Source organism: Prionailurus viverrinus, chromosome A1, assembly GCF_022837055.1.
Source record: "Prionailurus viverrinus isolate Anna chromosome A1, UM_Priviv_1.0, whole genome shotgun sequence".
NCBI classification, from domain to species: Eukaryota; Metazoa; Chordata; class Mammalia; order Carnivora; family Felidae; genus Prionailurus; species Prionailurus viverrinus.
This window is the reverse complement of record NC_062561.1, coordinates 206,910,010-206,927,292: the sequence shown is the minus strand read 5'-3', so window position 1 is coordinate 206,927,292 and position 17,283 is coordinate 206,910,010. Positions and strand designations below refer to the sequence as shown.

At 37.4% G+C, this 17,283-nt stretch overlaps 1 protein-coding gene across 1 annotated transcript in view; it reads right to left on the bottom strand.

Annotated features, from left to right (window-relative positions):
• The window catches only part of OXCT1 (3-oxoacid CoA-transferase 1), a 137,988-nt gene that overhangs the window by 71,415 nt on the left and 49,290 nt on the right, over positions 1-17,283 (bottom strand). The window contains exons 8-9 of the mRNA XM_047860143.1: positions 1,430-1,537; positions 40-154 (exon numbers count right to left, since the gene is read on the bottom strand). Of these exons, the coding sequence (XP_047716099.1) occupies positions 40-154; positions 1,430-1,537 (223 nt within the window). The remainder of the gene's footprint in view (positions 1-39; positions 155-1,429; positions 1,538-17,283) is intronic.

The following is a 17,283-nucleotide window of genomic DNA, read 5'->3' as shown; positions in this document are numbered from 1 at the left end:
GGCTAGGTCTCTGCCCAGTCCCAGAAAGAGAAAGGATACCATACATGCCATCCTCAAATTCAAGAGCTGCCCGCTTGATGATACGTTCCCTTACATTATCTCCAGGTTTACCGGATTTGGCTTTTACATCTTCCTCTTTCCGGACTGATAAACGCTTTAAAATAAACAGAAATTATTCATGATTGAGGTATACCCTGTATTTTATCACTGCCGAAATCTAAAATTTTATTGGGAAAAAACGTAGGTCTCTCCCTTTACTAAAACTATGAGGCAAATCTACAATAGAACAGAGTTGGTTTTTTTTTTTTTTTTTAAAGAATACCATGGGTGGTATTTGATTTTAAGAAGTGAAAGAGGCCAGATCTGTTTGAAGAGAAAGATGTATCGGTTCTGTCTTTTTGAAGCAAGTAATCCCTCTGTTGCCGTCACACTGACTGCTACTACTATTAGTCTTAAGACTTCTACAGCTGAATTCTTCTCAGGTGCTCAAGGATTGAGCCAGAGCAAAGAACAAGGAACAGACCTTGGGACTCTGTTTTTGCCGGGCTGTCAGAATGTGTTTACCAGGTGTCGCTATTGCCAATTGCGTATTTCCACCTGAAGAGTCTGGACTGGTTTTGCTACAAGCGCATCAAAGAAATCATAAAAACATCCAAAAACCAGCCAGGAAACTATTTCCATTACTAAATCTTCTTGACATAGACTCTGGTTTGCTATTTGCAAATGTCCCACATCCTCTCTTCTTAGTCCCCTGAACTTAGTTTTAGATTGCAAAATGTCTTTCTGTTTGATGCAAGGTAGAGGGTATCTCTGATTCCCCAGTATCTCCCGCTGCATGTCTATTCTGTTGCTGAATCCTAAATAATTATGAATTTTGATACCACTTTTGGTCCAGCTGAGCATTCTTCATGCTCTCAGTAGCCTTAGAACATCTCCAATGCCCCTGATGCCTACCCCTTGCCTACCCCTTGCCATGATCTCATATCCACCCAGCTGCCCAGAGCCCAACACTGAGGGGAATGACTTTCTGGACTTTATATACTGCAAAGCAACTTTAAGATTGATAGACATTTCTGAATAATCAAACACTAAGAGTCCAGCAGGGCTAAAGCCTTCCCTACCCTGTAGAACGGCCAGCCAAAACTATGCAGTGTAATAAATTAGGACAGTTACAGAAGCCTGGAAGACACAGCCTAGAGAATCATGTACCTTGGTGATACACACTTTCGTAAACACAAGGCACTAATGGGCTGGACAATAACATAGATGATCATGTCCCCTTAGGATGGACACATGAGAAGCTCCTACTAAGATCCAAAGCAGGACTTTCCATTCAGCTTTAATTTCCTATCATCTGGAATGGCCCCAGGGGCACATAATCTCTGATAATCAGATTCATAAATTCTAACAAAGAAACTAAGTCAATTACCTCAATCCTTTTCTCATATTTTTCTCCCTTTATAAGGCGATGTACATAAATCTTAGGAATATGGATGTCTTCTGGGGCAAATGATCCAATATCCACAATTTCTTCCACCTAGGCCAAGAGAAAATAAATTAATTAGTGAGAGCTTAAACTGAAAAATTTTCCATTTTGAAAAAAGTCCATGCATCTTTATCTCCAACTTAGGTTGGATATACAATGTAAAATACACATACACACACGCATATGTGTATGTATGTAGGTGTGTGTGCATATATATGTGTGTATGTATGTAAAAGAGAACATATATGTATAAACATACATATATATGCATGTATACAAAAGAGAGAGAATACACTACACACAGACACTTCTGGACCCACAAAAAAGAAGAAATTCAAATACATGTGTCTGAACATAAAATACAGAACATAAAGCTCCAGAACTTAGTCTCTGCCTAAAAGAGCCTCAGTTACAAAGTTGTCAAATGGTTTCCCAGTACAGCTGCTTGAACTTTCACAAATTGCAGCTCAACTATGGAAAACTTGAAAGCACATCCCTTAAACCCTGATTTCCAAAATTAATGGGAGATTTATCATATCAAAGACAAAAATCTGTAACAACATCTGCTTGGTCAATTGAAAAGCTTTTTAAATATAGATACAAATGCTATCTGTAACAGTTTTTAATTATTTGTTATTAGCATCCTAGGATCGTGATAGAACTGCAACTGCTGAAACAATTTTAAAGACAGATCATTAATTTCGATATGAAAATTCAAAAAGGAAAATATTAACTAATGACTAGAAATGCTCAATGTGATTAGAATTAAAGTCATTTACAGAGCAAAAGGGCATTATATAGCAGCATGAAACGCTCCTAGTTAGTCTGCTACTTTATAATTCATTTTAAAAAGGACAAATGAAGGGCACATTGTATACACTGTATATTAACTAATTTGACAATAAATTGTATTTAGAAAAAATAAAAATAAATAAATAAACATTAAAAAAATAGATGTCAGCTGGGGGAAAAAAGGACAAATGAAACAGTATCTTTACGTCAACATAAAAAGAACCTCAGAATAACCAGGATCAAGAAAAACTAAGGTCAAACTAAGGTCAATGTTGTTGGGGTCAAAGAACTATCTTTCTGGTGCCAAGAAAAAATATTACCTTGAAGACTGTTGGGTGCTTAGCTTAGTAGATGTCATATCCAAAGCAAAGAACGATTTCCTTAAATGAACTAACTTGCGCAAAGTGACCTGTATGAAACGTGCCTCCTGAACTAAGAACTGAACTCTCCAGAGGTCTTTGAGGTCAAGTAGCACTCTTTATGCTATTCTACCCTGTATGCCCACGCCACACTCCTCCTTCCAATGAAAGCAAACCAGGAATCACAAGAATCATTTTGGTTATTACGCACTGCTCCCAAATAGCTGAGAAAAACAGAACGTGGTAGATAAAAGCTATCTTTAATGATAATTAGAAGGATCTTAATAAAAATCAAACAAAAACTCCAAGGAGGAGTCAGTAAACATATGGGCATCCAAGCTGAAATAATGGGTAGAGATGCACAACTGCATTCATCTGAAAATGAGTTAGAGGGAGGCTAGGGGACTCCCCATCACTGTAATCTGTACCTTCCCTCAAAAACTTCTCTATGCTCCGGTAGTTCCCACTCAGGGTGGTGACCAGGTAAAGAGGAGTAGATACCGGAAATGCAGAGCAGCTAAGCATTATGCTACTTCTTCAAGTACTTGGAACTTTTAGCCGTTAGGGCTAATTCACATCTTTATACTTATTCAACTCAAGCCTTCAAAGAGTTTTGGGACTTAAACAATTTTTTTTATACATTAACCCATTAACCCTGAGGATATATATGAAGACTTAGTATTCAATAAAATATTGGCCATACCACTTGTTACAGTAAGAATGAGCTGGAAACAACCTAAATCGTCAACAACAGGATAACGGTAAAATACATAGGGTACATCCACATGATATATCAATATTACGCTTTCATAATACTTAATGACATGTCATAAGTTAATGCTTAATAAAAAGTAAGATTTTGTATAAATAACTATTTATAGATATGCTCTTTGGCATAATTGTCTCTCTACCCACAAAAAACAGAAAGGAAATACACAGAAATGTTAATAATTATTATCTGAGTAACAGTACAAGTTATTTCTTTTCATTTTATTTTGATAATCAAGGGGTGAAAAACTTAGGTTTTTAAAGATACAATGGAAACTAAGTAATTAGTTTCCCAAACCAGAGAATACATAAATGGAGGATGTCATAAATCCCTTAATTAGTTAGACATGTACCAAAAGGACACATTAAAAAAAAAAAACAAAAAAAAAACAGGGAGACTCAAAAAACAAAAATAAAACAAAACTGTGATTTCTAAACTCTAAAAGCACTTACAACTTTATGAAATGAATTAAGGAAACTCTTTTGTCTACTTTTTTAAAGATAATGCCAATTATTCTCCACGACTAATGCTGTTCCAAAAGTCCAGACCCTCATATCTTGTGCTTGAATTATTGTAGCAGCTTCCTAATTGGTCTCCCAGCCTTTATCCTTCAGCAGGAACAAGAAACATAAAGGAAAATAATAACATTTATCACTTAAGCTAGAAATGCTGATGGGAACCAGTCACTTTTCTTCTGATTCCAATAAAGAAAGTTTTGACAAAAAACATCAAGGTAAGACAAAGTTTCTTTACCAAGGGTAACGACATCATGACTTTCACAACAAATAGGATGAAAGAACGTGTTCTGGTAAAACAACTGACGAAAAGCAGGAATCTGGTTGAGTGTCATCAGTTCTATGCTTTGTCATCCTAATAGAAGTGATTTTCACATCGTAGAAAATGCAAGTACAGCATTTGTCAAAACAGTATCAACACTCCACAGTACTGAAAATTTCTATACAAAACTCAAAGCTTTCTTAGAGTTGGTTAGCAGAGTTAATAGCAAAGGAAGAAAATATTTGAAGTACAAACCAAAAGAAGAAAACATATGTTTTCAGACAATCTGTGAAAAGTTTTAAAAAACTGAAGAGGCAGAACTATCTTAATGCTAGCTATCGAAGGGACTGAAGCCTTCTGTGCAGGCTTTGTGTGATTTTGAGAAAGAACAGTAAGGAAGAACCAAAGTGGGGGAAACAAGTCTAGTGAGATCAGGTGATAACATAAGAGCTAAAAGAAATCTGAAAAGAAAGAGATGAATAAAATGAGGCTGTAAAGAAAAAAAGTAAAAAGCTCACAAGAACACTCACTAACAATGGCAGAAATGTTCCTCCTGAAATCAGAAGTGGGGAAGACAGAAAATAAAGAACAAAGAAAAAGTCTCAGTGCAAAGCAGTGAGCATATTTAAGTTTAAATATGCTCAAGATGGAGGAAAGGTAGTTAAGAACAACCCAGACCTCTGGCTGGCGCTAAGCATAGTTCTTAGGCAGCACCATCTGGTTCATCTAGAAACCCAGACACTTGAGGCTTCTCTAATTAGTACATGTCTTCAGTCATTAGCAGGAAAATAGAGGCTAGGAAATGTTATTATTGATTTGAACTTTGTTTTAAAAGGTTGCTTTCTCTGCCCTATACCCTTTCTACTTTATAATTCTGAAAACTTTTATTTTAAAGCTCAGACAAGGATAAGAACTCATCCTTGGGTGACAATGTCTTTGTTTTCACTTGGCAAATATTACTTATATCTCAGGTAAGGGAACAGAGGAGCTACAAGGCAATAACTTTCTCATGTATTTATTTTATTTTAGTGGCAACCTGAATCTGTGATAGCCACAAAAAAATTGGGCCCTACGCTGCAAACCTCACAGTGATACTAGGTGAGAGCTATTTGATACTAGGTAAGGGCTGAAGGGAAGGGATCACACTGAAGGTGTTTTTCTGGAGTCATTTTAACTTTCAAAACAGGTTAGGATGAATTTCTTCTGGCAAGAAAGAAAAAAAGCCAACAACAACAAGCATTAATGTCTAGAATCATGAAAAACACGAAGTGATCCCAAATTAGGAAAACCTGTGGAAGACTAGAAAAATGGAAGAGGGAGGCAATGAGCCATAAGAGAGAACATTACAAGTTAGATGCAGAGGTGCTCTGGATGTCTCTGGGTCAGATGAAGAGAAAATGTGGAGAAAAAGGGAGGTCAGCATGCAGGGCATACTTCCCAAGAATCCAAAGGAGCAAATCAAACAAACAAACAATAACAATTAAAAAAAAACAATTAAAAAATCCAAAGGAGCAAGAAGGTGCATATTGTATTAAGCTTCATGCTAAGAGATGATAAAATCAGTACAAAAAATATAAGATAAAATGGCATGGAAGCTAAAAGGACCTGAAACAAATTACAAATGGTCTTAGATATCTATATATAAATGCACAGACTGAAAAGATGAGTAGCTAGGCTATTAATGAATTTTCAACCTTAACGACAGTGGTAAATATGATTGTGTAGCCATGACTGAAACCTTGTTGACTGGATCTCATACCAATAGATACTCTACAATGCCCAGTGAAAATAAGCTCACAGAACATGTTATGTCAAGAAAAATATGCACATGCCTGGGAAGCCACAGACCTAGTGATGAAATGTGGTATATTTACTGTGAGTTTAAAAAGATATAGAATATCGCACTAATGGCCATATAATCACAGTGTTCTCCAAACTAAAGATGTAGAGGATGTATTTTTAGTAGGAATGTCAAAACTGGCTCAGAAATAAGACAGTCATATCATGAGAGACACTAATTATTTGAATATCTCTGATCATCACATTCCTCTGAAAATTTCTATAATGCCTTCTGACAAGTTCTGTATTTTAGAATGAACAAGTGAGAGAAATCATGATTCTGGACCTCTACCAGATAAGGGTAACCAATAAGGATAAGCTTGGTAAAGTAGAAATGATGGAATCCCTGAGAGAAAGTGACAATGTAAAATTGGAATTTGCAGTGGCCTGGGAAGTGAATCCTGGACATAAGCAGAAATGTGTCCTGGTCTTTGAAGAAAAGCAGACTGGAAAAAGTTGAGAGGAAAAAAAAAAAGCAGAATCAAGTGGTCAGAAACTCTAGAAGACAAAGAGACTTATGAGGCTTTTGAAACCCCCATTCTGATAATACAAAAACGGATCGCCTTGATAATGAAGAGAATAGCATATAAAGAAGAGTGTAAGAGGTATAACATGGCTAGATATGTGTTTCCTCATATCTTACAAGGGCTCATACAAAAGAGAGACCAGCGTGGTCTAGAGCAATGGGAGTCACATGAAACTCTGAGAGGTGTGTCAAAAGGTACAAATCGGAATGAAACGAGTCATGTCCAAAATGTTACAGATGATGAAAGTGGTTTCTGGGATGATTTTGCTGTTGCTGATGGAGAATTCAGAAATGATAATCACCACTGCTTGAGAGACGACAGAAAAAAAGTGCCGTAGTTCAATTCCATTTTGCTCCTGACTTCCCCAGTAAGGAGAAGGAAAGGGCAGTACTAACAGGGCTAAGGAGGAATTGAATTCCAAGAAGAGATAGATAGATTCTCTGAACTAATACTAGGCTGCAGACCCACAAAAATTATAACCCAGGATTCTTAAAGGGCCTGAAAATATGGTCAGAGAATTACAGCCAAGTGAAAAATGGTAGCAGTGTCAGCAGATGGAGAGAAGCATATAGACTTCTTTCTGAAAGAGGGGCTCAATTCACAACAGTATTCCAAAATGGATTATTGCACAGATAGTCTGTAAGGTTATTAAACAGAGAAAAGACTATTGTGAGACAGCAGTACAAGTTCCCCCCAGACCACACCATGCAGAATGAACTTCATTAACTTGCAGATCAGGCTAGCACACTGGAGAGGAGAAAAGCAGAGTGTGATTTCACAAAGAACCTAACCAAGTTCGTCACAAAAGTTTTATAGACTCAGCAGGGAAATAGGACTTGGATACATTCACTTAAAATCAACAAATACGAATTAAGCACATACTAGATACAGCAATGAAGAAAATAGATAGGAAGCCTGCTTTGATGTGCAAATAGTAGAGAAGTACTTGAAGAGTCACAGAAGTATTTGCCGGCCTGAGAAATCCTTAGACATCTCTAATGCTGTAGTTTTAACTCTGGGGGAAATGCGTAGTTCTTTATGAATCCAATGAAAGCCACACAAACTACAAAATCCTTCATGAGATTTCAGGTGTTTGGTCCATAAACACCACCCTCCCGGCCCCTGCTCCTACTCTTCAGTGTCAGCTAGACCCCAGATCAGAAGAGAAGCCCTAATCTAATGGGCTGAGGTCTTTGGTCCTATCCTGTTCAACATCTTTATCAAGGCCTTCAATGAAGACAGGGAGCACATTCTGAGTCCACTGTGGTAAGAGGAAAGGGTCTGGGTGCAACAGGCAATTCTGAACAGATACATTTCCATCTCTGTAAGAGAAGACAATCTCAGGCTTAGGACTTCCAAGTATGTTGCAAAAGTCTGGGTGAGAAAAACAATATTCAAGGAGTCCAAACATTCTTTTTTTTTAAATTTATTTAATGTTTATTTACTTTTGAGAGACAGAGCATGAGCAGGGGAGGGGCAGAGAAAGAGTTCAGACACAGAATCTGAAGCAGTCTCCAGGTTCTGAGATGTCAGTACAGAGCCCAATGCGGGGCTCGAACTCACAAACGAGGAGATCATGGCCTGAGCTGAAGTCAGACGCTTAACCGACTGAGCCACCCAGGCACCCTGTTTTTTGTGGGGTTTTTTGTTTTTTGTTTTTTTTTTAATGTTCAAGGGGGTCCAAACATTCTTAATGCTCCAAGAAGAGTCTGCCCCTGGGGCAAACCAATAGCTTTACACCATAGTTACAAAGAGTCAGTTTCTCCCTCTTACAATCAAAGGAGTTCTTTCTTGCAATTAAAACACAATGCCTAAGATAAAATTCTGTCTAGTTTTCTTAGCAAGAATAGTTGTAGTTCGCCTGATCTGATTAGTTTCTTTTATATGGTATGTACTATATTTTTACTTGACATCTTGTATTCATTCATGTTTGCCACGACAGTATGATTTTTCAGTCCAATTCCACCTCCATTTTATTTTATTTTTTTTTTCAACGTTTATTTATTTTTGGGACAGAGAGAGACAGAGCATGAACGGGGCAGGGGCAGAGAGAGAGGGAGACACAGAATCGGAAACAGGCTCCAGGCTCTGAGCCATCAGCCCAGAGCCTGATGCGGGGCTCGAACTCACGGACCGCGAGATTGTGACCTGGCTGAAGTCGGACGCTTAACAGACTGCGCCACCCAGGCGCCCCTCCACCTCCATTTTAAAGCCCTACCATTGCTTTTCTTTCTTCTTATAGCTGTGCTTTTTTTTGTTGTTTTGTTTTTTTTTAATGTAGGCTCCACATCCAGTTGGAGCCCAACCCGGGGCTTGAACTCACAGCCCTGAGATCAAAACCTAAAATGAGATCAAGAATCACATGCTTAGTTGACTGAGCCACCCAGGTGCCCCTAGCACCTTAATTGATGTTATGTTTGTATATATTCTGTGTCTTCTAAGCTACTTTATTATCATTTCTAGAACACAATGGGTAAAAATTAAACAGTGCATTGATCAAATTGGTGAATGATACAAGGCCAGAAAAAAGAGCTGATACTATTAAGATAGAAAATGGTCTCTACTGGTTAGGAAAATAAAAAATGATATTCAGCAGGGTACAAATGTTGCAAAAGAATACCTGGTCTAATAATTGTTTGAAGAGGAAATATAAAAGGGCTTACCTAAGCACAGGCACAAAGACTATACCCAAAAAACCCAGAAGAATCTTCCTTTCTCCCCTTGCTGTCCAATCTCAGAGCTCATAACCACCTTCAACCTGATGTCCCTCATTGCAAAACAAAAACAATCCTTCCTCTCTATGATGTCTCATTTGAAACATGGGATGAGAAGGAAAACAGGTGTAGCAGCTTGAACTTTTTAGAAGAAGAACTTTTTAGAAGATTAATTTACTAAAACTATGATTAGCAGCAAAATATGCCATATTGATCCAAAAAAAGTAGGAATATTACTTTCTTCGTGAACTATCCCAATAGTTTTTGAAATGGAGAAGACTATTTTTTTTTAATTTATTATTTTTTTAAAGGTTTATTTATTTTTGAGAGAGACAGAATGTGAATGGGGAAGGGGCAGAGAGAGATGGCGACAGAGGGTCTGAAGCGCACTCTGCGCCAACAGCAGAGAGCCCAACGTGGGGCTCGAAACCCACAAGCCGCAAGATCACGATCTGAGCGGAAGTTGGACGCTTCACCGACTGAGCCACCCAGACGCCCCTCAAAAGACAAATTTAAAAGCAGTTTATGGTAAGTGTTATTTTCATTTCTACTGACTCTAATACTATATCCAAACAGTCTAGTCCGTGCTGGTATTTTGCTAGCATTTTTTTTTAATTGACCAAAAATGTCAATCTTCACTAAGTATGTGATTTAATAACATTCAGGCAGTATTACAAATATCCAAATTTTATTTGTCATGTCTTCTTCGGAAAGGAAATTTTATTAGGGCTGTAGCAAATCCAGAGAAGTAATTAAAAGGAGTACATCTACCCAAAGGAATTAAAACACTTCTAACATGTTCATTCAAAGCACCAGTCTTATCTACAACACTAAGGAAAAAAAATTACACCATTATCACATACCCCAAGGAAAACAAGGAGACATGATATAATTAAAAGAATTAAACTAGGAACATTTTTCAATGAAGAGAGTTATGGAGAAACAGGAAGAGAAAGAAAGTCTGTGTTGGGTTTTTACAGCCACCAAAAAACTGCCTATTAGTGACACCAACTAGAACTTTGAAAGGTTACTCTTTTAAGACTGTTTCCTTTAATTTCGAGCTGTTAATCGTCCTTGGAGCTTTTCATAATGTAAGAATCCAGTATTTAACACATAAACTGCTAACTAGAATTGGGTTAATCTCTAGCATTTCCAGAACACAGCTAATGGCTGCTTAATCTAACAGAAATTGCAACTAGAATTCACCTTGTGGATGACTCAGTAATTCCTAAATTTAAAACCCTTCACCATGTGGGATAGAACAAGAGCTTTCTTTCTTCATTTTACCTTTTAAATGTTCTCTGTACATTTCATTTCTATAAAGCAGTAACCGATGTGGAATCTTATTAATTTCATTAAGAACATTAAAATGCCATGTTTCTTTTTCCTGATTTAGTATAAGGTAGACATACAATGCAAAAATAAACTTCAAAACAAGATGCCCTTCCCACCGCTCAGAGTACCATTTCCGAAACTAGATCTTTACGTCCTAAAGAAATTCAAACATATTCAAACATTCTCAGCTGTGATGTTAACAGTAAGAGCAAATGGCTGTTCCCTTCATACAAATAGCAGGTACACACGAACGGTTTTGTGGCTGGCATCACTTGGCTCCAGTTTTTCCCCACAAACTGAATTTCAGTCTCTGGTCATCACTAGGAAAGCAGGTCGGTCCAGACTCTGAGGTCATCATTCACAGCAATGACTGAAAAACTTACGGTGAATGAAGCGGAAGTCTCACATCTAAAATGTCTTTTATGGCATATACAGCTCATCCCTAAAACTTAATGCCATATTTGAAAAATGAAGAATGACAATTAAAAGACGTACCCTGGTCTTTCAGAATTTCCGCCATTAAAGACAAGTGGCTATGGGCGATGGAAAACAGTAATTTGTTGATGCCAGTACTTTGTAAGGGAGCAACTTTGCCATCTGACTCCAATGCCATGTATTTCACCTATGCTTAAAAAACTGAGACAACAGAGGATAATACAGAGCACTGGATTTGGGGTCAGAAGATGCGGATTCTGGTTTTAACCCTAATGTCATCTAACACTGTGTTCTTATGTGTACCATTTAAGCTCATTTCATCTCTAAAATGTGAAAGTTGAGTTTTAAATAATGCCTAGTATTCCTTCCAGCCCTTACATGTTGTAAGTCTACATTTGTTCCTCAATGTGCTATAAAAAGACCTTAAAGTATGCAAATTAATGTATCTTTTTAATTACTCTAGGTTGTCGAACACTACATCATTCCCCTCTTATGCAACACATGATTTTAATTCCATACCTTCAATACTCTTCTGTACTTGCGTATTTGCTATGCCAGTTCTTGCCTGAGTCAACAGGCCATTGCTTTTACAAGGCCAGTTTATTTGCCACCATTTGATAACCCTCTGCATATCTAGTTAACTACCATATGGCTTCTTCTGCTTTAACTGCATAATAAAAGCCTATTGAATGAAACACACTATCTATTCCAGCCAGCATTAAAAGGCACACCTTGAGATAAAATGATCCCAGGGAAGTCAGAGGAAGCTAGTCACAGTAATAAGGAAAGGAATTATAGAACAGCTGGCAGCAGATTATCAAGTCTCTCAATTCAGGGTCTGACAAAGGCCTCAAATAAATATAAAGCTGTCAGGAAGAACCACTGAGTATAAGACATTTTTGCTTCCTTAGACCATGGCAGGATAATGACGCCAATCAAGTAGAATGGGCAGAACATTTCTAAAACTGCAAAGCGATGCTTATATTTTAAAATTGCTGGCTCAGTGAATCAAAGAGCATTTAATGATCATCTATTATGTGCCAGGCATTGTGCCAGATGCTGGGGATACAAAGATGAGTAGGACAAGGTCCCACGAAGTGCTCCCAATCTAATGGAGGAGATAGGCAAACAGCTAATCACAGTACCACGTGGTGATAAATGCTGTAACAGAGGAAAAGCTCCCCTCAGAAGGCAGAAACAAAAAAAAAGGATGGGGAGGGCATTCCGGGCAGAAGAAATGGTAAGGGCAAAGTGCTGGAGTCAGGAGATCTTGTGGTCTGGGGGGATGTGGCAAGAGGGTACTTGTGAAGAGATTTAGGGCATGCAGGAATGGGAGCGGCGGAAAGAAGTCTGAGAATTTTACTTCATGAAATGAGGAACCTCACTTTGGAAAAGCTATCAGAAATGGCAACAGCTATCCTGAACCAAAAAGAAATGCGTTTTCCTTCATATTTCAAAAAACTCACAGGAGAGTTCACCTGAACTAATGCTGCTAGGGCAGTTTTTGATTACTGTGGCTTCTCTCTAGAAAAGAAAATTTTAACAACCGAGCAATTACATTCTCTCACCGTTACTAATTTTTGGTTGTGCACCTGGATTTTCTAGGGGCCTAGTAAAGGCCACTGGGAAATTTGAATATATTCTAATTTTAGAAGGGTGCCATATGCTATGTGCTAAAACTATAATAATGATACATGCTGACATGTGTTCATAAGAAATATATACAGTAACACAAAGGGGGTCAATGAGTAATGTTTATCACTTTTCCTCTCACACATTTCTTACTTAAATCATTTATGTAAGTTATGACTTTAAAATGCCTTCTTTCTAAAGCTATATTCTTGAACAAGAAAGATTTGGAGAGTTAACTCCTTTAAAAAAAAAAAAGCAGCTAATTTTTAAAATGAAACAATCTTGCATAAGCCCTAATTATCACTTCAGTATTTGTAGACTAGATCTATATTTGAAGTGGAAAAAATAACATTTTTTGACAAGGTCTCTGGAAGGAGTGAGGAAAGCCACTATTATTTTAATAGGAGTGACTTTAAAATCACAAGCTAAATTCTTAACACCAACACGGAATAAATCAATAAGTAGGTCAAAAGATGTTAGGTAAACTAAAGGAGAAAGTAAAATTAGTAAAAGGAATCTTTGTCCTTTTTTTGCAACGAGATAGTTTTGTAAGAGAGTATCGTTGATTTATGTTAGTCACACCATGGCTTACTATTCGGTAGCCTTCAGGAGAGAATATCATAGGTAAAGATTCCCAAATCATCATATTATGTTAGAAATCCCCCCTGGCCTTTTCTTACCTTCTCTTTCTCAACAGAATATATGCCCTCATTTGCAATGAGACGCTTTTGTGGGAAATCACAGGCATAAGTTTTAGAGAGCTGTCTCAAAACAGTGAATCAACAGAGCACTTGACTCACACCTTATTTTAGGAATAGGTTCTGTGGGTAGAGCTGCCAGTCATGGCTACGTCTGAGAGCCTTATCCATCTTTACTTCCATAATTAAGTCACTGCTATGGGTTCAAGATTCTCTTCCTTTTCTGGTCTACTAGCTAGAGCCAATCAAGTTTTCCCCCAAGGTGGGGCAGCTAGGAAGATCCTCCCAGAAAGCTGGGTTCAAACCCATAAGCCCAGCTCCAGAGTACACATCAGCTTCTCTCTTTTATAATTCTTCATCTAAGTGGGAGATTCAAGAACACCTAGGAATGAAATGCTAGAGACATTCCCATTAAAATAACGATAGTATTACCTACAACAACACATAAAATCACAAAGGAAATATAAATAGCCAATAAATATTCAACTTCCCTTGTCATCCAAGATACACAAATTAAAACCACAGGACAGCATTTTTCACCTAGCAAATTATCAAAAAAATATTAAGTATAATATTCATGTTGTCGAGAATGGTTCAAAGCCATGCTTTTACATATCACTATGGGATTATAATTGAAATTATATATTGTTCCTAGAGAACATTTTAGCAGTATTTATACATAATTCTAGGAATTTTGTCAAAGACAATAATCAGATATGCACAAAAACAAGGATACTCATTAAAGCACTATTGACAATAGTGAAAGGTGGAAAACACCATAAAAACCCAACAATAAAGAGTTATTAATACATATTTGAGTATAACTATGGAAATAGCCTTTTGGGGAGAGGGGATATTAATGAACTGCAAAAACACCCTTAATGTTTTGTGTAATGAAAAACATATATAATATGGTCATAATCTTACAATATATATGAACAGGAATTAAGGAAATCAAGCCAAGAGACATCCAATTCCCTCGTTGCTTCAAGGCCCTTGGTTCCATGCAGGAAGGGTCTCCACATCCAATTTTGGCCCATTCACACCTTAGACTGTGAGCCAAGAGTGAGTGTGTAAAACACCTGGAGTCCTAACCTTCCTTCACAATCCACCATATACAAATATCTGCAGAAACTAGTCCAACAAACAGAAAGAGGTCCTGTGGGGTCAGAGGCACAACCCCACAGCCCACAACAGCAGGCAGGATCCCACAGCAATTACTATCTTGATCGTTAAATTTAGAACTCACTGGTCTAAATATCTAGGTGAGCCCTATCTCATCAACTAGATTGTGAGACAGTCTAAGATAATCACTGTGTCTTATGTGGCAGATCCCTATCATATGTGAACTTATATCTTTTGCTCTATTTCCAAACAGCTCTGAAGGTGGCAATTTGTTGATTTGGTAAGCTATGAACTTAACTGAGTGTTCACTTAGAATGGATTTCTAGCTGACTATCCACTTCCCCACTTAAGTGAAGTATTGTTTTTATCTCTACATGGTCACACATCCAGCAGCAACTTCTTCAAAGAATAAAACTTATATTTCCTTATGAAAGTCTGCACACAGGACCAGAAAAGCAGTGCTTGGATATTTGGGACACATACAGGAAACCAAGTATCAAATTCAACAATGGCTCACATTGACCACGTAAACAAGCCCACTATACATTCTATAAGGAAACAAACAAAAACAGGCAATTTATGACTCTTTCAGGAAGAGTTCAACCAGTAGAATGGGTTAGCGTCCAGAGCGCAATTGTAAGAGGATGTTCAGTTTTGTTAGAAACTGACAAACTGTCTTTGAGAGCAGCTGCTTGACTGATGTTAAACAGCTACTCCAGGGTTAGGTTGATTAGTGCTGGCATAGTCATAGTTTTTCTTTCGCTACCCTTTTACTTTTAGTCTATCTGCATCTTATATTAAAAATGTTTTTTTCAGGGGCGCCTGGGTGGCGCAATCAGTTAAGCGTCCGACTTCAGCCAGGTCACGATCTCGCGGTCCGTGAGTTCGAGCCCCGCGTCGGGCTCTGGGCTGATGGCTCAGAGCCTGGAGCCTGTTTCCGATTCTGTGTCTCCCTCTCTCTCTGCCCCTCCCCCGTTCATGCTCTGTCTCTCTCTGTCCCCAAAATAAATAAACGTTGAAAAAAAAATTTAAAAAAAAAAAATGTTTTTTTCAGAGATAGAATGCTGGATGGGGGAAATGAAAGATTTTAGTCAAAGTGTACAAAATTCCAGTTATAAGTTGTACAAGTTCTGGAAATTTAATGCTTATCACGGTGATTTATAGTAAACAATATTGTATTATATATGTGAAAGTTGCTGAGAGTAAATCTTCAATGTTCTCATCATAAAAAAGAAATGTAATTATATGAGGTGATCACAGTATTAGCTAATGCTACAGCAGCAATCATTTTATAATATATAAGTGGATCAAATCAACAGGTTGTATACCTTAAATTTATGCAATGTTATGTCAATTATATCTCAAAAAAGCTGGAAAAAAATAAAAGTGGGTTTCCCATAGATGACATATATTTGGGTCTTGTATAATCCACTCTTGAGAGTCTGTCTTTTAATTAGCATATTTAGACCACTAACTTTTATTATTGTTTTAACAGTGCAAACAACAATCTTTTTTTAATCTCCAGTTTTAATTTACATTCTAGTTAACATATATGGTAAAATTGGTGTCATGTATAGAATTTAGTGAATCGTCACTTACATATAACACCCAGTGCTCATCACAAGTGCCTTCATTAGTGCCCATCACCCATTTAGCCCTTCCCCCACCCACCTCCCTCCATCAACCCTGTTCTCTATAAAGAGTCTCTTATGGTTTGCTTCCCTCTGTTTTATCCCTGCCCTTCCCCTATGTTCATCTGCTTTGTTTCTTAAATTCCATATGAATGAAATAATACAGTATTGTCTTTCTCTGACTTATTTCACTTAGCTTAATATAATCTAGCTCCATCCATGTCATAGCAAATGGCCAGATTTCATTCTTTTTCATGGCTAAGTAATATTCCACTGCATGTATGTGTGTATACATATGTATAAATATACATATATGTGAAAAACATAAATACATATACATACATACATATACACACACACACACACACCACATCCTCTTTATCCACTCATCAATTGATGGGCACTTGGGCTCTTTTCACAGGACTCTTTTCATAGTTTGGTTCTTGTTGATAAGGCTGCTATAAAATAAACATTGGAGTGCGTGTATCCTTTCAAAATCAGTATTTCTGTATCCTTTGGGTAAATACCTAGTAGTGCAATTACTGGATCATAGGGTAGGTCTATTTTTAGAACCTCCATACTGTTTTCCAGAGTGGCTGCAACAATCTGCATTCCCACCAATAGTGTAAGAGGGTTCTTTCTCCACATCTTTGCCAACATCTGTTGTTTCCTATATTGTTAATTTTAGCCATTCTGACGTGAGGTGGGATCTCATCGTGGTTTGGGTTTGTATTTCCCTCACGATCAGTGATGTGGAGCATCTTTTCATGTGTCTGTTAGCCACCTGTATCTCTTCTGTAGAAAAGTGTTCATATCTTCTGCCCATTTCTTAACTGGGTTATTTATTTTGGGGGTGCTGAGTTTGGTAAGTCATTTCAAGATTTTGGATATTTACCCTATATCAAATATGTCATTTGCAAATACCTCCTCCCATTCCATAGGTTGTCTTTTAGTTTTGTTGATTGTTTCCTCCACTGTGCAGAAGCTTTTTATTTTAATGAAGTCCCAATAGTTCATTTTTGCTTTTGTTTCCTTTGCCTCTGGAGACATTAGATCACTAACTTTTAAAGTGATTATTGATATAGTTGGATTAATATCTACCACAGTTGTTACATTTTCTATTTCTTGCCCTTGTTCTTTCTTTTTTTGTGTTCTACTCTTTTT